Source organism: Danio aesculapii, chromosome 8, assembly GCF_903798145.1.
Source record: "Danio aesculapii chromosome 8, fDanAes4.1, whole genome shotgun sequence".
In the NCBI taxonomy this organism is placed as follows: domain Eukaryota; kingdom Metazoa; phylum Chordata; class Actinopteri; order Cypriniformes; family Danionidae; genus Danio; species Danio aesculapii.
Window position 1 is genome coordinate 32,999,762 of NC_079442.1, and position 21,581 is coordinate 33,021,342.

General features: G+C 34.4%; 1 protein-coding gene across 1 annotated transcript in view; it reads left to right on the forward strand.

The window, feature by feature from the left end:
* Positions 1 to 410: 410 nt before the first annotated feature.
* myo1f (myosin IF) overlaps positions 411 to 21,581 on the forward strand; it is a 46,256-nt gene continuing 25,085 nt past the window's right edge. Inside the window, exons 1-8 of the mRNA XM_056463766.1 lie at positions 411 to 594; positions 14,158 to 14,289; positions 16,455 to 16,544; positions 16,659 to 16,753; positions 18,024 to 18,111; positions 19,264 to 19,353; positions 19,442 to 19,573; positions 21,275 to 21,409. Of these exons, the coding sequence (XP_056319741.1) occupies positions 592 to 594; positions 14,158 to 14,289; positions 16,455 to 16,544; positions 16,659 to 16,753; positions 18,024 to 18,111; positions 19,264 to 19,353; positions 19,442 to 19,573; positions 21,275 to 21,409 (765 nt within the window). The 5' untranslated portion in view covers positions 411 to 591. The remainder of the gene's footprint in view (positions 595 to 14,157; positions 14,290 to 16,454; positions 16,545 to 16,658; positions 16,754 to 18,023; positions 18,112 to 19,263; positions 19,354 to 19,441; positions 19,574 to 21,274; positions 21,410 to 21,581) is intronic.

The following is a 21,581-nucleotide window of genomic DNA, read 5'->3' on the forward strand; positions in this document are numbered from 1 at the left end:
GTGTTGCAGATGACCCTGAAGTCCCCTTCATCCCTTAGTCAAAGCTCTCACTCTGGAAGGTAAACTCTGCAGGCATCAGAACATAGAGGTAAACCCTTAAGAATGAAACTGACAAAATAAAGAAGTTCACACGTGAGCGAGGGTGTGTTCAGTTTTGGTGTTTTGCAGGATGTGTGTATGGTTTTTATTACATATGGGTTTTTTGTCATTCAGTCACCAGGAGGGGCTGCATCCTGTCACACACCTCAGAGTAACGGTTGACCTGGAACCTATTGCAAATGATCGTGAGGGGCCATGAGTAAGACCAGTTATGAGTTCAGTCTGTTTGTAGGCGTATACTGTATATGCGTGTGTTCAGCCTGTGGTGAAAGAGCATTGCAACTTCTTCTTGTCTCACCTACAGGGTTGAGAGAGTTTGAGGAAGTGATCTGTGCTCAGTGCTCACAGTCCGCTTCCCTTCACTAAACCTTCACAGCTCTTGTGCTGTAGAGTCTGCTGGTCATGGGAAGGTGCTGAGAAACCCTAGGACTGTTAAATATCTCATCGGCAGAAGAACCACAAAACAAAGTAGAAACAAGCAGCAGCGGCACAATGGTAAAGTGGCAGAAGTTTTATTTTCTCATTGATTATGTTGATTAAATTGCAGTCGTTTTTTGTGTCATTCTTTAATAAGCCAGTAACTGAGTGAAAAAGTTTCCTCATACTACTTTCCTCATACACAAGTGCTAATTTTGATAGTCTTTTAAAGAGTTTCTTTATTTATAAAGTCTAAATGGTTGAAGCAGCTCAGTGTAGTATCTGTGAAACTAACTGAAAAGGAAGCTTAAATCATCACTGACTTTTCCTTACAGTGGAATCTCATTAACCTCTTAGTTTAATCCACCTTGAATTTATTAGCACACTGGTTATCAATCAAAAGTTGCTGTACTATGGGTCAGATGTTCAGGTGTCCTCTACTGAGGTCAATGTGAGGCTCATGATGTCAGGGGTGGCAGGAAAGCAGTGTGATGCTGGGGCGGTGACTTTCTTGACTCTGTGCGGTGAGAGATTTACAGAGGATTCTTTCGCAACGGCACCCAGAGGTGGGAGGGGAAGAGTGGAGAAGTATGTCAGAGGGGACTTGCGGTTCCTGCCTCGATACTTCCTCACTGCTACTGCTGCTCTCTGAAGCCTTGCGTTTTTCTCTATCAGTTCTAAAAGATCCAGGATAGCTGTCCAGCCAATAGGAACCACTTATTTAAGAGACTGTTCACCAACAATACAAATTCTGTCATTGATTATTGACTTGTCGTTATTAAGATGTATGGCTTGTGTTTTTCTGTGGAATATAAAAGAAGATATTTTCTAGAAGGGGGTTTCTAAAACTGTTTCAAACAAGTGACTTTCGCTGTATAGACACAAACATATCAATTTTCAGAATTGCTTTCTGGGTTTTTTATAGACGTAAGTTTACAGGTTTACGTCTAGTATTGCACTCTTAAAACTAATGGGCTGTTTGAATTCAGATTCGGGTTACATGTGGACAAAACAAATTATTGGGATTTTTTTTTTATATTTTAACCCAAAAATTGGGTTTTGTCTATTATATATATACATATTTGGTTTTTGAGACCACCCAGCAAGTTTTAAAGTGTGGTTGTAAAGTGGAAAGTTAGTGATGATGCCGTTCCGAAACAACTATTTTGAACTATGTTTTTATAGCCTCTGACCATAAAATGAAAATATATGTTAAAATCAAAAAATACTCTTTCTGTATTTTTACATTTCTGAAAAAATAACGATGACTTGGTTAGCCAGTTTTATAATTATGATTGTGGATATGAATATGGCTTCCCACAGTCAAGTATTTTCTCCTTTTTTGGTTATTGCCATTTAGTTGTCTAAGCGGAACATTAGTGATGTCATCCTGAAATAAGCTGACGAATAAAATATTCTCTAATGAGATAAAAAAAACACCAATTCAATTCAGTTCAATTCATCTTTATTTCTATAGCGCTTTTACAAAGTAGATTGTGTCAAAGTAGCTTGACATAGTTCTAGTAAATTGAAACTGTGTCAGTGCAGTTTTCAGAGTTACCTAAACCCAATGAATATTAACATATGTACTGATAAAAACGTGTCCTTTTGTATTTCACAGAAGAAGGTTATTTGTACATGTTTGTGTACTGCTTATCCCACCAAATGCTAAAAGATATCAGAGTTTTATTTTGCCTCATCTCATTAGGTCATGTTATCTCATACAATGTCTTGATATTTCTGAATGACACACAATGCCAGTTTTAGAACGTGAAGATAATTGCATTTTCCACTTTTTTAGTTCTATAAGAGGAACAGTAGTGATGCCGCTCCAAAGTAGGCCTTTGAAGAATCTTTCAGACATTTTTGACTTCTAATTGGACTCTAATCTTAATCTAGGGCTGGCTGATTTATCGAACTGAAATCGCAAACATGATTGAGCAAAGCTGCGATTATCATGCACATATTGTCAGGGAAGTACAGTTCTTTGATCAGTAGTAAATCTACTTGTAAAGGCCAGAGGACGCTCTTATAAAGAAAAAACACTCATAAAGAAGAAACTCAAGAAATATAAGCGATATAAGCACAAGATTTAATTAATGTCATTAATTCAGTATAAGTAATCAGTAAGACTATGGAATCATCTCACAGAAGGAATTATTTCAGACTTTAAAGCATTTAGTAATTTCACATGCAGCATTTACACAGAGCTGTAGATAATTGTTGAGAAACTAAACAAACAGCTGAAATCTGTTTGACAAATCTCAATGACATAATTGTTGGGGTTTGAACACAATATTTTGTAGTTTGTGAGTGTACTACACTGAAAAAAAAACATTCAAAAATCATTAATTTGATCGGCGCAAGTGTATAGTGGTTAGTGTGCTGACACAGGCACTCTGGTGCTCAGAGAGACCCGAGTTCGATTCCACCTCGTGGTTCTGTGCTGATCCTTCCCTTCTCTCTGCTCCCCATGCTTTCCTGTCAATACTCTCTACTGTCCTATACAATAAAGAGGAAAAACCCGAAAAAAATAATTATTAAAAAAAATTTTAATAAAAAATGATTAATTTGATTGACAATTTACTGTACAAATAAGTTGTTGTAAGCAATTTATTTGGATTAAATTCAAACAAATAAATTAAGTTGAACATTACTACATTTAATTTGTTTGTTTAAATTCAATGCTGTTGTAAATGCTGCTCCATCTGAAAGTACGTGACTTATGATTCAAATTACTTTTTTTGAACATAAAATAACAAATCACATCTAAATTAAATGATGATCCTCTGTCATACAGCACAACAGGTGAAACCTGCACTTATACAGTTGAAGTCAGAATTATTAACGCTCCTGAATTATTAGTATATTTTTTCCCAATTTATTTTTAATTGTCATTTCTAAACATTTATAAACATAATAGTTTTATTAACTAATTTCTAATAACTGATTTATTTTATCTTTGCTATGATGACAGTACATCATATTTTACTAGATATTTTTCAATATACTAGTACTCAGCTTAAAGTGACTTTTAAGGGCTTAACTACTTTAATTAGGCAAGTTAAGGGTATGTAGGCAAGTCAATGTATAACAGGGGTTTGTTCTGTAGACGATATAAAAAATATTGCTTAAGGGGGCTTATAATGTTGACTTTAAAAGGGTTTAAATGCTTTTATTCTAGCCAGAATAAAACAAATAAGACTTTCTCCAAAAGAAAAGATGTTATAGGAAATACTGTGAAAATGTCCTTGCTCTGTTAAACGTCATTTAGAAAATATTTGAAAAAGAAAAAGAAACTGAAAGGAGAGCTTAAAATTTTAGGTTCAACTATATCTATCAAGATTGTCAAGTATAGTGCACTGAATTACATTTCTCTTACCTTATTTAATAAAAAAATAACTATCAGAATCACTAATTTCAGAATGACTCACAATATATTTGCAGTTTCAATGTTGAGTAGACATGATGTCGAAGGCATTTAAATGCTTATTTTTCACTCTGCTTAAGCTATTTTCAGGCATTTTCCACTTTAATTGTCTAGTTCATGTAGCAATGAGGAACATAAGTGATGTCATTCCATTACACAGTCATTTCAGCACAATGAGTAACAAACATAGCTTTATTGTCAAGCTAATGAACAGTAATCTGAAAGAGTTTCCTAATGGCGCGGTACATCAAAAGCAAAGATTTATATCATAGTTCACTTCAAAATTCAAATGAAAAAATTAAGATACAAGTCTTCAATATATACTGTATAGTCCCTTTCATGATTTTGATAATATTAAATGTGCAGTGCCTAAAGAAAATCATCATACACCTTTGAATTAATTAATTAATTAATTTGTCTTACAGCCGGAAATCAAATCACATTCCAAATAACTTTTACAGCCTTTTGAAATGTTCTCTTCTCCTAACCTGTGCCTTTCTACAACTTGATCCCGAAGGTCTTTTAAAAGCAGGGTGTAATGTGAGAAAAGGTATAGATTTTCACAGAGTAGGATGATTTTCAGTGTTGGGGAAAGTTACTTTTGAAAGTAATGCATTACAATATTGAGTTACTCCCCATTAAAGTAACTAGTTGTGTTACTTAATTACTTTTTATGGTAAGTAATGCGTTACATTACTTTAGAGTTTTGCATTACTTTTTATTACCTGACTAAGGCTTAAACCCCTGTTCCCTCACCCCCCGTCTCAGCAGGGTGTTTTCACACCTCTAGTTTGAAAAAAGGAAAGTGGGTGAGTCCAGATTTGTTTAGGTGGGAGTGTTGAGTGGCAAAAGAGGGATGGGTTTGCATGAAAAAGGGGAGTTTCATTACGTGAACTACAGCTGTTTTTACACCGGCAACACAGACACAGGGGAGACAGACAGATACTGCATTTACATAGACATCAGTAATCAAATTATTTGCCTTAATGTGAATAAGACAACAATATGATTAAGGTGTTTACATGAGTTGCGTTTTGAATGTTTCTTTCATGATCCCGTTTTACATGTTATTGCACATAATTTGACACAGCGCTATCCACATTTCTTCTGAAGTTTCATATAATTTTGGGTGTTTCATTCTTAATTTGTCAACTTTTACTGCAGTTTGGCACTTTCACTTTCATTCACGAACATTTCATTCATGCCCCGATGATAAACGAGATATCGGATGCGAGGAACTGCTGGAAGAGTGTAGTTTTAATGGAATTTGATACCGCACGCCGTATGGGAGAAAAACAAAACCCTCCGCATTTCTCAGCAGAAACACAGCCGTGTGTGTATAGACTATCCTGTCACAAAATGCGGCGAAAATCCTACACAACGGTAATAGTTTGATTAAGGTGTTTACATGTTTACATTCGGAGAGCAGCATTTACAGCGGATCTTTCAATCCATAATATTGTAGTGATATACTGTAAACTTAGTAACTGAATAATTTTGACTAAGGTATGTCTTTAAAAACTGAAAAAGTACTGCTGATGATACTAACTAACTTTGCCTCTGAATAAACATAAACAAAGAACATTGATCACACACTTACCAAATCTGTAGAGACAAGACAATCAACACCGACTGAAACCGTGTCTTTTTTTAAAAGGAGACGAGTGGCAAATTCGGATATCACCATTTCCAGATGCAAAAAGCCCTCGGGTAAAAAATTTTCCTTACAAACATATTTTTGTCGCATGTTAGCAGACCACTGTAATCCACACGTAAGTCCAGTTGCGCTCTCATAGCGGGGAAATGGAAACAACACCTTCGGTGCTGCATATTTATAAACGCAACACTTATGACCCATGTCTTCAAACAATTCTGCTTCTTCCACTTGTTATAATTATGGTTTACAACACAACATGGCTTCTTTCTGTCGTCTGAACACTGTAACAGCTTCAAAGCTATCATGCATATTAATGAAGTCGCTGATTAGTTTAAACTAAGACTTTCCCATTAATTAATACTGAAAGCTCAAAAATATCCCATTGTACCCACTGGTACAGACATCCAGTCTCCACGCTGGAATTTACACAAGGATCTCATGACCGTGGCATATCTTTAAAATGTATTTTCAAACCGGAAGAATGAATTTGCTCAAAAACAACCAATTTTCACTTGTTAGCTAAATATATGTGTCCTAATAGTGTTTTTAGTAATGTGGGATACATATATGACTGTCAACATTTCAAAAAATGTCTTTTGGTGTTTCGTGACCCTTTAACAATGCACTGTAAAACCTACGTTTACCTTTGAAAAAACACAACCCAAGAAAATATTTTAGGATAATGTTATCTGAGAACTTCCTGACCCCAGAGCTGTACATGCCGTGCAGATTATCGAAAGTTTAAAGCTATTTGCTAATTTTTAGTACTATATGTCTTAAGTAAAATCACTGTCCATTGAGACTGTAATCCCCTTTTCCTTTTCTTCGATGCATTCAAAACAATAAACACATTCTCTCAATGACTGCGTGATTCATTGTGATTACTTTAATTTTAATTCAGAAAATTCTTAAAAAGCTAATTAATTAAATTCTCATTACATTTTCAAAAAATTTACTCAAATATTATTACGAATATTTTTAAAAGTAACGCATTACTTTACTCGTTACTTAGAAAAGTAATGTTATTACATGACTCGCAGTACTTGTAATGTGTTATCCCCAACACTGATGATTTTCTATAGGCACTGTACATACACGCAGTATTCTTTTTCCAATGATTCTGAGAGTTAAGATCAAGATAATGAGCTAAAAGTGACGTTTAACCTTTTATTAGGATGTAATTCAGCAAAAATGACACAGGTACACAGTTGGTCTTTAACTTCCTTACATCTGCTGTCTGTTGCTTGGTAACTGTCAGTGGCTTCCTGTCCTAATAACCACAGACAGCCATCCTAGTTCAATCACCTAGTTCATATAATGAATATTTATTTTTGCTGTTATTTTAGACTTGACAGATCCAGCGTATGATAATGACATGACCTACTTTGTTTTATATTCACCCATATAGCTCATATAAACTGTGAACTATATTCACCTACAGTATATAGCTCAGTGTGAACTGAGTTTTGAAATGAACATCTGCCAACCAGGCAAAAAATAAATAAACAATTATTTAAAAACCGTAGGCGGTTCATTCCGCTGTGGTGACCCCAGATTAATAAAGGGACTAAACCGAAAAGAAAATGAATGATTGAATGAAAAACCCCAAGTAATAAACTCATTGGTTTGAGAGAAACCTAATTTAGCAAACAAAATTAAATGAGTTAAAATATTATGATATTTCTATGCTAGTTTGGTTTAAAAAAAATAACAATTTACAACTCTGGATTGGGAAATATAAAGTCATTTCATTTGTAAGGCCTTATTTTGTTTGTAATTATCTGTTCATTCATTCATTCCATTTCCTTTCGACTTAATCCCTTTATTAATCAGGGGTTGCCACAGCGCCACACCAACTTATCCAGCATATGTTTTACGCAGCGGATGCCCTTCCAGTTGCAACCCATCACTGGGAAACCCCCATACACACTCATTCACACATATACATTACGGCTAATTTAGCTTACCCAAATCACCTATATTACATGTCTTTGGACTTTGGACCAGGGAAATTGGAGCACCCAGAGGAAACCCACACGAACACGGGGAGAACATGCAAACTCCACACAGAAATGCCAACTGACCCAGCTGAGGCTCGAACCAGCGACCTTCTTGCTGTGAGGCAACATCGCTACCCACTGCACCACCGCGCCGCATATTTTTATTGTTAGTTTATATTTTCATTTTGTTTGGTTGGTCAACCAGTAGAAATGGCAGTGGGAAGAATTTTAATTGTATCTGCTTTCTTCATTTATATTGATCATAATCACGTGAAGGTTATTTTTTATGCTATTTTACCAGAATTTGTTTTAATTATGGGACTAGATAATAAGTCCTGTTTTGTGTCTGCCTCAAACTAAATTTTCAAAAGTGATTTTGGATGCATAGAAAGCATATTACATTTGAGTATTTACTTTCATTTTTTTCAAATTACGAGTCAAATAATATTTCCCAGTGTTGAGTTGCGGCTGGAAGGGCATCCGCTGCATAAAACATGCTGGATAAGTTGGCGGTTCATTCCGCTGTGGCGACCCCTGATTAATTAAGGGACTAAGTCGAAAAGAAAATGAATGAATGAATCAGCATCAGTTAAGTCTCGTCTATTTTTATTTCTATGGCACTTTATAGAGTGCAGATTTATAAGAAAAAACAGGCAATATTCAGAATCAGAAAGAGCTTTATTGCCAGGTTATGTTCACAGATACGAGGAATTTGTTTTCATGAAAGAGCTTCTACGGTGCAACAGAATTACAGAGACAGGACAAAAACCAGATAATAAATAGATTTAAAAATAGAAGTAAGTAGTGAATGCAAATATACTAATTGACGAGTGTACAGGTATATCACTATATACATTGTTATATGTGCAGCTGTTATGTGCAAATAGGCATGTAAAGTATGTTGTTAAGTTTGTGTATAAAAATGTAAAGCAAGTAGTGATGTTATATAATCAATAAATAGGTATGAAGTTTCATAATTGTAATGTTCAGTTCATAAGACACATTCAGCTCCACAAAATTCTGATTTTGTTGTGGTTAAATGATAAATGTCAGTATTGATGGATGTGATTTATTGTCATTAACTGGTTTAGAAAGACATTTTAGCGGTAAATTATTGCAAAAACAAACAAATTAATTATTCATTCATTCATTTTCCTTAGAAATAGAGTTTGTTTTTGTTACATTGCATGCCAACTAATTCTCATTAGATTATAAGCAGACTGTTAGGTTGAGGTTAGGGTAAGTTGACATGTTCTTGCAAAGTTTCTTATAGTATGTTGAAGGAACAGTATCAACAGATATTAAGCAGACAGTTTACTAATACTCAAATGGACCATCAAAATAAAGTGTTATCCATTTACATTTTGCATTGTCATGTGAATTTTGTTTGTTTCATACACATGAAAATGACAAAACTTTGACAACATTTAATTTTTTTATGATTTCACATAATATTAATTTTATTTTAACAAATAAAGCAATCATAAAGACAACCTGTTTTGTTTAAAATTAAAAAGTGTAGTTTAGTGTTTTAGCCACTCCGCACTGCTTTAACTAGCGTACACTTTACCACTTCCAATTTTGCGATTGAATTTTTTGTTTTGGTAAAGATTGTGTACGTGCACATCTTGGTTCAACTTTTATCTCCTCTTCTTCTCTATCTGCAATAAGCAGTGGTTAAATGGTGGTAAATGCTTCAGCAACAGGGAAGAAGACTAAAGAGGAACTGATGCTCTAAGTCTCTGTTCGGTCTGTATAATGTATGTTTTCTGAAGGCAGCGTTTTACTCAATTCAATATGATATTTCAGCCAATTTTGTGTGAAATATTTTGACACAAACACATGATATGCTGCCTTAGTGATCAGAAAATGTCCAGTTCTAAAATAAGCTGCAATTTGGTTAGACAGTCATTTAACGTCAATGCTGCTAAACTGTTTATGATAATAGTAGCAATACATTTGAAAAAGAAGCATTATGCTGTAAATGGGATGTTTGAAAATGTTATTGGTCGACCTTTTCAGCTACTAAAAGGAAAGGCTGTGTTCAAAATTAGCATACATTCTTGTGTAGGTAGGTCTATTTATTTTGTTCTGTCTAATTTTCCATAAAAATTGTCCATATATGGTCTACTACAATATTGTTATTATTACATCATTCCCATTTACAAATTCTCCCCCTGGTTTGCACATCTATATTTTGCCAGTGTTGTACAATATTTGCAGTTGTAAGGGAAATTAGACATACTTATTTTGTCACCAACTTGTTAATTAACATTACTCGTTAATGTTAATTTGTTAATAGTTTTTATTTTATATATATATATATATATATATATATATATATATATATATATATATATATATATATATATATATATATATATATATATACAGTTGAAGTCAGAATTATTAGCCTCCCTTTGATTTTTTTTCTTTTTTAAATTTTTCTAAATTATGTTTAACAGAGCAAAGCTAAAGCTACCCTTCTGATCACTACAAAGCCATCTAAATCTTTTTTTTTAAGATTCATTTATCAGATTTTTATGACATTTACACAAACAAGAGTAAAAGAGAAAATAACAGTACAAATTAAACATATAAACAGTACAAAATTGATTTTAAAAACATAATAAGCCACACTATAACCCATATTGTACAAAAATATATGGTGTACCTAGGAACTATTACACATTAAGCAAATAAACAGGTCAGTACTGAAAGTTGAGGTTGACAACATGGTCTATTTAAAATAAAAAATAAATTAATATTTTAAAAGAGAGAGAGAAAAGGAAAAATACATTAAAGTGATGAATAGGCTGGGTGCTGACATGTTCCTTTAACGTGTGGTTTTACTTGTTTACTTGGTTGTATGCTTGTGCTATATCAGCACTAGTACTCATCTAGAAGATACATACTAAAAGTGAAGATGAGCAACCATTCGGTCTGCAGTAACTGCTTCCAGTCTCTAAATAAAACCTTTTGCAAAACACCATTTATAAATCTATTCATTAATACGCTTTAATTGTCTTCCTTACAATAACATTTGTAAGTTCTCTGTGTATTTATAGACCATATGTAGTGCGGACCTGGACAGATTGTTGTACATTTAGTTAAAATTAAATATAGTATTAAAAGCTTGTAAAAATTATTTTTAACGAAAAGTTATATTGAAACAAATATGAACAGTTGAAGTCAGAATTATTAGCCCCCCTTTGAATTTCTCTTTATTTTTTAAATATTTCCTAAATTCTGTTTAACAGATTTTTTCTTCTGGAGAAAGTCTTATTTGTTTTATTTCGGCTAGAATAAAAGCAGCTTTATATTTTTTAAAAACCATTTTAGGGACAATATTATTAGCCCCCTTAAGCTATATATTTTTTCGATAGTCTACAGAACAAACCATCGTTATTCAATAACTTGCCTAATTACTCTAACCTGCCTAGTTAACCTAATTAACCTAGTTAAGCCTTTAAATGTCACTTTAGGCTGTATAGAAGTATCTTGAAGAATATCTAGTAAAATATTATATACTGTCATCATGGCAAAGATAAAAGAAATCAGTTATTAGAAAAGAGTTATTAAAACTATCATGTTTAGAAATGTGTTGAAAAAATCTTCTCTCCCATTAAACAGAAATTGGGGAAAAAATTAAACAGGGGGCTCATAATTCAGGGGGGCTAATAATTCTGTATAATTCAGGGGGACCTTATATGTATGTATGCAAATAGGAGTTGCTTGTTTTGACGCATAATTAAAATATGTGACATGAGAAATAAATACCTAAACTTTTTTTGATAAGGCAAGTAAAAAGTTTTAGGGCCCTATCATACACCCGACACAATCAGGCGCAAGAGTGAGAGTCGCTATTTTCAGACCAGTGAAACCCTAATTTTCTCGCTTTCCGCATCGTTGTTTAAATAGCAAATCCATTTGCGACTGAAATAGACTGCGCCATTGACCAACTAAAACCTGGTCTAAAGTCCAGTGCAGAGTGCGTTAGTTATGCGCACATGCACCTATGTGGGTCCTAACTTTTTTCACTTTTGGGTTGAGGGCGGTTGCCTGGAGCGCCAGTTCAGCTTGCTCCAGCCCTGAGTGTTATTCAGACACCTCTCCCTGACCCTGAGCTGAACTATTTTGAAACGTAACTGCTGCAAGTGTGTAAGAACAGCAGACGATGGCCATAGCAACCACAAACGGCAGTGCAACGCGAGCTCACAAACACATTTAAATCCGTAAACAAAGCGGCACACGTCGCTTTTTCAACATGGCTTTAGACGCGATATGAGAATATAAAGCGTTAACCAGATACAGTACAAGCGGTTACAAGTAACAAAATACAATTAAATACATAATTTTCAAGCTAGAGGAAACGAGAAGGCAACAATTTTAATCGCACGTACTTACACTTATGAAATGGAAGATTATGAGGAAGAAACTGATCCATGATGCACTGATCCATGTTCTGACATCAGTAGTCTTTTCTGATCCTTCCTTTAAGAAACGGCTGATGAATTCTTCGTTGTAAGCGTGTACTGCACAAGGTTGGGGCTATAATGCTAAGGATTATCGCAAAACTAAACATCAACCACTGACTCTTCAGAGTTTCATTTTGGGTTGAGACTTTCAATAATAACCAGCTGAGCACAGCGATTCAACCGGTGTCTGCTGCAGTGTGTGTCTAGCCTTTTTTTCTGTGTCAGTGGGCGGGGCCGCAGGTTTCAAATCTCCCGGTTTTGCACATGCAACAATTGGGCGAGGCTTAAGTTTAGTATCCATGTCACGCCGAAACGGCTAAAAACTCTTTATCAAGACAATTCATTTGAAAAACTGGGAGTCGACTCTTTTATAAATGAATCAATAGTTTTAAACACTGTCCACTTTCAGATTTAAGCCTTAGCTGGACATTTCACTTCACTTAGAGCTGTGTTACACACTACATGGGAGGTCATTCTCAAAAACTCATAATAGGGGCTCTTTAAAATGTAAAAAAAGCTATTATTTTATAATTAAATATTATTTACATAATTATAAAAAAACACTGGCTCCATGCCTTCTTCATGTCAGGGGGATTTTTTCAGTTTATTCATGACAATTTACTTTTGTATAACGTTGTTATTTTTAGTGTTATTTATTATATGCATATTTATATTGGTTTAATAAAAACAAGTTTAGATTTGTTCACCTGTCGGGTTTTGGAGACAGTTGCTTCACCATATGGGGCATTAGAATAGGACGTGTGTTTGGATATAACTTGGTTAAAACTATTTTTTGACCACACTTCGTTATTATTGTTCATTTATTCGTTTGCTGGAAATTAGAAATGAATTTAGAAATAGTTTTGAAACAAATCTTTGCGCTTTACAAATAATGTCTTCAGTGGTGTGCATAAAACATTGTTTCCTTATCCACGAAAGTAAAGGAGTAAAGTAAAGAGTAAAAGTAAAGTAAAGAGAAAGTAAAGAGGCCGAATGGTTTTGGCAAGGTGCAAAGATTGAGATAATGAAAATTATGCAGTTAGATCTACCTTCTACTCCCCAGTTTTCTTGCTTGAACGGATACCCCAGGATGTATATAATTAAAACCAGATATATTTACCACATATACTTTTACTGAGTGCAAGAAAGACTATAACAATAAATTGGATGAGGCCACACCCTCCAATAATAGCACAGTGGGTAGAAAAACTTCAAGTGGATAGAAAAACTTTGACTGCTCAACTTCAATTGAAATTGGATATTTTTAAACGAAGATGGGCACCTGTTACTATGTATCTGAACATGGCAACAGGACATAGTATTCCCAGCTGTATCCTTTGAAATTTAAAAATTATGTATGTGTCTTTTTGTAATTTGTTTTGTATTTACTGGTATAGTTACTTCTTCCTATTAATATTATTAATATTATTATTAGTATTTTTTTATTGTATTATTTTAATAACTGCTGCTGTCACTGACTGTTTAGTTCTGTAACCTGTTTTAATGTAAAAAAATAAATAAATAAAGTAAACAGGCTGATTGGAGGAGGCTTGTTCTTTATCCTCGTGCTGCAGATGGTCTGTTTAACTGTTTTATTGCTAGTGAAGCATTCAGTCTTTCCCCTTACAAAGTCTGCGATGTAAAAATGCATAAAGACGTGATGCAACTGACTCTTAAAAGAAATGGGGGATGAAACTTTGATTGGTTTAATGTTATACTCAAAACACACCCATAACTCATTAAGATAATAAGCACAACCCTATTAGACCATGCGGCTCAAAGCATATTTTTCAGTCCATAAAGTAACAATAGTGGATTCGGACATGCCCTTAATGCTTTTGCGCCATGCACTTTAGACTTTGCGTCTAGATCATTAAAATAGAGCCCTTAGCAGTTTGCCCTCTATAAGTCTGACATTTCAATCGTAATGGTCTTAAAAAGTATTTAAAAGTCTTAAAAGTGTTAAAGTTCAAATCTTTGTCATGAATTTAGTTGATTAAATTTCACTTCATTTCCATATCGTCAACAAATGGATAATGCAGTTCTAACTTTATCTTTCTGTCTTGGCTCCTTCAGGGCAGTAAATATCACTGGCAGAGTCAGAATGTCAAGCAGAGCGGTGTTGACGACATGGTGCTTCTCTCTAAGATTACTGAAGATGCCATTGTGGAAAACCTTAAAAAGAGATTCTTGGACGACTACATCTTCGTATCCTTAATCTCTGAGCAGTCAAGCATGCCTCATATCTGACCACGGTTTGTGGGGGTGGTGTTGCTATTGTTGTTGCTTTTTTGAAGACTTGTACCGTGTGGTCATTCACAGAAGGTCGATCAGAAGTTTTATCTTCCTCTTTTGTTTGTGTGTGTGTCTCAACAGATCTGCACATGCTCACTTCCTGATTTTTTATGACACTTAGTTTGCGCTTGTTTGTTGTTACATTAAGTTTTTTTTTTTCAGTCCAGCATTTTAATGGAAAATGCTGATTTACATGCTATCTGTGAATTTTAGTAGAAGTAGTAGTAGTAGTCAAATCACTTTTATTGTCATATCATCAGCAGCACATGTGCTGTGCTGTAGTAGTAGTAGTAGTACACTGTAAAAAAAACTGCGTTCCACACAATCATGCCGTCCCAGTGCAAATTGATTAAGTTAACCTAATATTTTTACAATTTTATAAGTTGATTGAACATAAAACATTAAGCCCCCCCCCCCCCCCACAAACCTCAAGAATTGTGTTGTTTCAGCTCTCTTTAAATAAGTAGTTAGAACAAACAGCACAATATGTATGTTCTGAGTGTACTTCATCATACCTTTTAAGGAAATTCTGTTTCAGTGGGTTTCAACATCCGTTTCGCATAGAAAAGGAATACAACACATCAGCAGCTCATATTTGTTCGTATTTGTTCATATTTTGAACAGTACAAATGTCAGTAATGGATTTTAATTACAATAATAAGGAAATTGTATATAATTAATTAATGTACACTCCAGTTATATTCATGAAATTAGTATACTGCAAAATGTAAGTCTTACAGTTTTTTTTATTGTTTTCCAGTATGAAAATGAAAGCATCATTGTCAAAATATATTTACATAAGAAGCGAAATGACAGATAATAATTAATGTTTTCTGAACAAATATCTAAAGCTGGGTTTATGGTTAAAACAAGAGAGCTGTCTTCTAACAAAGCAAAAAATCCTTTTAAATAGGATTATTTTTCTGGCCTCATTGGCTGATTTATTTCTTTTGCTTGTTTGTTTTAAGGACAAACTTAAACCTCTCTATCTACACTCAAAATAGGACTTTTGCTGCTCGTTTAAACAACTTATTTAAAATTAGTTGAAACAGCAATATTCTGAAGGTTTGTTGGGGACAGCTTAATTCTTTTATGTTCAATCCACATAAATTTTGAAAAATAATTAAGTTACTTAATCTATTTGTTTTCGGACAACATGTGTCTGTCTGTCTGTCTGTCTGTCTGTCTGTCTGTCTGTCTGTCTGTCTGTCTGTCTGTCTGTCTGTCTGTCTGTCTGTCTATCTATCTATCTATCTATCTATCTATCTATCTATCTATCTAACTATATGTCTGTCTATCTGTTTGTCTGTCTGTCTGTCTGTCTGTCTGTCTGTCTGTCTGTCTGTCTGTCTATCTATCTATCTATCTATCTATCTATCTAACTATATGTCTGTCTATCTGTTTGTCTGTCTGTCTGTCTGTCTGTCTGTCTGTCTGTCTGTCTGTCTGTCTGTCTGTCTGTCTATCTATCTATCTATCTATCTATCTATCTATCTATCTATCTATCTGTCTGTCTGTCTGTCTGTCTGTCTGTCTGTCTGTCTGTTTGTGTGACTGTCTATCTATCTATCTATCTATCTATCTATCTATCTATCTATCTATCTATCTATCTATCTATCTATCTATCTATCTATCTATCTATCTATCTATCTGTCTGTCTGTCTGTCTGTCTGTCTGTCTGTCTGTCTGTCTGTCTGTCTGTCTGTCTGTCTGTCTGTCTGTCTGTGTGACTCTATCTATCTATCTATCTATCTATCTATCTATCTATCTATCTATCTATCTATCTATCTATCTATCTATCTATCTATCTATCTATCTATCTATCTATCTATCTATCTATCTATCTATCTATCTATCTATCTGTCTGTCTGTCTGTCTGTCTGTCTGTCTGTCTGTCTGTCTGTCTGTCTATTGTGTCTGTCTGTCTCTAATGTATATATAAACCTCAACATTTTTATTTATTTTAAATACCTCACAATTTCAGTAATGTGACATGATTTGAAATGAAATTAACATTGAATTAAATTGAATTAAAATGATGTAGATTGTTTATGTATCCTTAACTGTGGACATTGAAGACTTATATAGGGGCTGTGTTGATATCGGTGAATCCCTTCAAACAGATGCCATACTTCACTGACCGGGAGATTGAACTCTACCAGGGAGCTGTGAGTCAAATACACTGAACACCTGCCAATCAATTAGCATATTTATCATGCATTTTACTTCAGCATATCAGCCCTAACAATTTCCCTCTCTCTTTCTCTCTCTCTTCCCTTCAGGCCCAATATGAAAATCCACCACACATTTACGCTCTGACAGACAATATGTACAGGAACATGATGATTGACAGTGAAAATCAGTGTGTCATTATCAGGTTTGTGATGCTCGTGTGATTTGCGCCAAACACGGATTTGGTGCTCTTCCTCTTCCTGTTATGTGGCACATTCGAAACCCAAACCCACATTCACATGAAAGCCACACTTCCAGGTTACCTATGAACGTTCCAAAATAAATCTGCCAGAGATCAACTTTTACCTTCCCTTTTTCAGACTTTTTTTTGTATGCATTTTTATTTCACAGACCTTACGACATTTAACATCTAGATGATTTCTCCATCATCATCAAGATGCATTATGCGGAGAACATGTATTTGATTATTTATCTGATAATCACCCTCTTCAGTCCTGTTCTCACTGTTGGCAGTTCCTTCCTCCATTTTGTCAAAACCACAAAAGGCTTCGCAGCAGCAGTGGTCACCATTCTTAGAATGGTTTCCTTCCTGATTTACACACGAAGAAGAGCTTGCAAATGTTGTTTCTTCATTGCTTTCTGAATCTTAAAGCGGCTACTTTGCCACCTTCCCGCCTAGTCGAACACAAGTTTTTTTAAAGGTTCCTCATTGCAAAGAACTAACGTTTTAGACCTAACCAAAGAAATATCAAATAACTGAAATGATTCTTTCTCATTAGGTCAGAGTAATATGAATAAATAATTTGAGCATATTAAAGGCACCAAAGCATGTGTTTTATTGACATATAGAAGCCTCTTAAAGGGATAGTTCACACAAAAATGAAAATTCTGTCATCATTTAGTCACTTATTACATATTTCAATCCTTTCTGTTTAATGAAAAAAGAAGATATTTTGAAGTAAGCTGGAAAAACTATAACCAATGATTTCCATAGTATTTATTCTTCCTAATATGGAAGTCAATGGTTACAGGTTTTCAGCTCACTTCTGCGTTCAACAGAAAAAGCTAATTATAAAGGTTTGGAACCACTGTAGGTTGAGCAAGTATTTCAATTGAGTCAGTTTAATATTTTGTCAGAACTTTTCCTTTAATTTCACAAGATCGATCCTCTTTTCTTCGTATTTTCATCTTTTAGGTTTTGTCCAATGAGGATGTGGGTGGCCATATGTGGATGAGCCATTGTGTCTAATTTACCAGTGCTGTCATTTCTGTGAAGCAGCGTTTAAAGAATTAAAAGGGGTTTTAAGCTGCTAGCCACAGTTTCCTGTGATAGTGCCTTTTCAAACCATACTCGTCTGTGTGTGTATTTGTGTGTGAGAAAGAATGTGAATTCAAACAGCAGTGAGTAGAATCAGTGACATGTGCTATGTTCTCCTCTGTGTGTTTGCGTTTAGCGGAGAGAGTGGAGCAGGAAAAACTGTTGCTGCTAAATACATCATGGGCTACATCTCGAAAGTATCCGGGGGAGGATCTAAAGTACAGGTGACGACTGTGTTTAAAATATCTTTACTTACTCAACCTCATGAAATAAAAGATGTAGGCGACCTTTTTTTCACTGGAATATTAAAGACGATTTTAGCTGAAACTGGTCCTTGATTAATTGTGAAATGCAAGTCAATACTTGGAAAAGTGGAAAAGTGGCAGAAGGTAGATTTTTCTGATGAATCATCTGTTGAACTGCTTTCCAATCATCACAAATACTGCAGAAGACCTACTGGAACCCACATGGACCCACCCAAGATTCTCACAGAAATCAGTCAAGATTGGTGAAGAAAAAATCATAGCTTGAGGTTACATTCAGTATGGGGACGTGTGAAATATCTGCAGAGTGGATGGCAACATCAACAGCCTGAGGTATCAAGACATTTGTGCTGCTCATTACATTACAAACCACAGGAGATGGCAAATTCTTCAGCAGTATAGCGCTCCTTTTCATACTTCAGCCTCCACATCAAAGTTCCTGAAAGCAAAGAAGGTCAAGGTGCTCCAGGATTGGCCAGCCCAGTCACCTGGCATAAACATTATTGAGCATGTCTGGGGTAAGATGAAGGAGGCATTGAAGATGAATCCAAAGAATCTTGATGAGCTCTGGGATTCCTGCAAGAACACTTTCTTTGCCATTCCAGATGACTTTATTAATATGTTTTTGAGACATTGCAGAGATGAATGGATGCAGTCCTCCAAGCTCAGAGAAGTCAAACACAATATTAATTCTTTTTCCACTGCACCATGACTTTATATTCTATACTGTACATTATTTTGGTTAGTGACAAGACTTCTGTCTAAGCAAAGTCAGACCTTACTGTCCTAATTATATAATTAAAAATCAAGGCATGATCATATTTTATTTTGGTAAAATAAGTGTAATCTAGAGGCCTTTGCCTTTCATATAAGCCACTCCTGATACCAATTGATCAACAAGAAGTCAAGTTATTATTTGTTGTTCTTAAAACTTGGATAGGAGACAAGACTTTTGTCAGGTAGTGAATGTTAACCCAGTATCTTGCATTATATTAATCATGAAGCACCACAGATTTCTCTAAAAATAATTTTTAACGTTCTGCTGAAGAAAAGTTTTTTGTGATGTTTAATAAGCAAGTCTAAAACCTATCCTGTATGTGTGTTTTTTTTCAGCATGTCAAAGATATTATCCTGCAGTCAAACCCTCTGCTAGAAGCATTTGGCAATGCGAAGACAGTCCGCAACAACAATTCAAGTCGCTTTGTGCGTTTATTTTTATTCAGAGCAGACTTTATTTACAGCACACCAACCTGTGTTGCATTACTGTGAGTAACGCTAGCTTGATTGACAGGGCAAGTACTTTGAGATCCAGTTCAGTCGAGGAGGAGAGCCAGACGGAGGGAAGATCTCCAACTTTCTGCTGGAAAAATCAAGGGTCGTGAGTCAAAATGAAAATGAAAGGAACTTTCACATCTTCTACCAGGTAGGAAACAGAACATTTGTCATTTTTCTCTTTTTTTAATTACTGAAATCCTTTTTTCTTAGACTGCATCTTACAGTTTTTCTCAGTGGCTTCGGTGCATTTCTCACAACACTATTTACATTTGCACAACATTAAATGCATTTCTCAAAACAATTAGTCATTTGTGCACATCATAGTAGCAGTTTCTCATTTTTTCCAACAAATTGCAAATGCTTTTGGACATGCATCAATTGCTTTCATACAACTCTCTGCTGTTTTATAACATTATCATTTGCTTATGTCATGTCAGTCAAAATTAACTAAACTTGTGAATGCTGAATAGTCATTCCATATAAAACTAAAAATCCTCATTTCGTTACTTGAGTCATGACATACAAAAATGTTGAACTAGTTGTCAAAATCTGTCTAGCTAATTTTATACAAAATTGTAAATCTTTTTTTTCTGAAAATGTCTTCTAAATTGAACAATTTCACGAATGATTGACAGACCTGTGTATGTTGTAGGTTCAGTTTCAATATGTACTGCAGTATTGTTTACAGTTGTGCACAGCTCTACACAAAGAAAGTTTATGTTTGTTGTAAATAAGGGTGTGTTTATTCTTCTGCACAATGCTGTGAATAAATTAGAATTGCAAAGAGCAAATGCAGTAAAAATGTGAAACATACATATTCAGTGTCTTGTACTCAGATACCTCACTAAATGCAGTGGTCAAAGTTTACTGTAGTTTTCAAATGGCTGTGCAAATAGTATATAGTGCTGTCTTGAGTATTTTCAGGAAGTGTCACCAAAATCTGACTTTTGTTGCATTGGAAAAAATGTACTGTCATAATGAAAACATGACAAAGCCATTTGAATATCTTGTTCATAAACAATGGTGTCAGGACTTTTCATCTTGATGACACTGACACTTTCATTGACATGAATTCTTATGCTATCCATTTTGAGCAAGTGACACACTTTTGCTGGTTATCAACAAGGTTTTGCAGTTTGTACTAATTGTTTTGAGAAATGCATTAACTGTTGTGCAAATGTAAATAGTCTTGTGAGAAATGCACCAAAGCCACTGAGAAAAACCCTAACTACTTAAAATAATGTTCTGTAGAGTTTTAACACTGTTTTAAACAACAAAACAGAAAAGGGAAATTAAAAATTACCATAAAAACAATAGGAGAGAAACAATGGAATCCATCAGAAATCATTTAAATATTTATTATTGCTTTAATAATTATTTCATATAGTTATATTTTTATTTTTATTTTGTTTATTTTTCTCTTTAAATTATATTTGAGCAAATCCTAGACATTCATGGTCTTAAATGGTACATTTTTAAATATTCACATTATGTTTGTTTTAATTATATTTTTGTTTGTTTGTTTGTTTAATTAATGATTTATTGGAAAGGGGTTAGAAAGGCTAAAAGGGTAATAATAATGATCCTCATTTTCTTATAACGTTTTGGTCAAACAGGGTATAAAAAACAAAAACAAAAAGAAATAGGATATTAAAAAATAACAAATAACAAAAAACAAATAGTTACCATTAAAATGTTAAATAATCTTCACAAAGGCAGAATAGTTTCAAATAAGTATAGTACATATTTTAAATGAAGATATATTAATGCTGATCTCATACAATATTTCAGTAATACAGCTGGGTTACATATAAAATGATACCGAATAAACAACCTGTCTTTTCTTTAGCTAATAGATGGATGCACACCCCAGCAAAAGGAAGGCTTGGGAATCATGACACCAGATTACTACTACTACCTGAACCAGTCTGGAACATACAAAGTGGATGGAACCAACGACAGCAAGGACTTCCAGGAAACTATGGTAAATACCATCAATATTATCCTGCCAGATTTTGTGCACCTCCTCAAACCAACTACATTGAAAGTGAATCAGTTTGTCAAATGATGTTTCCATCCACCTGATTTTATGTGCATCAAATTGAGTCAATTGAGTCAGATACATGGTTAATCCAATAACACAATATGTGCGTAAA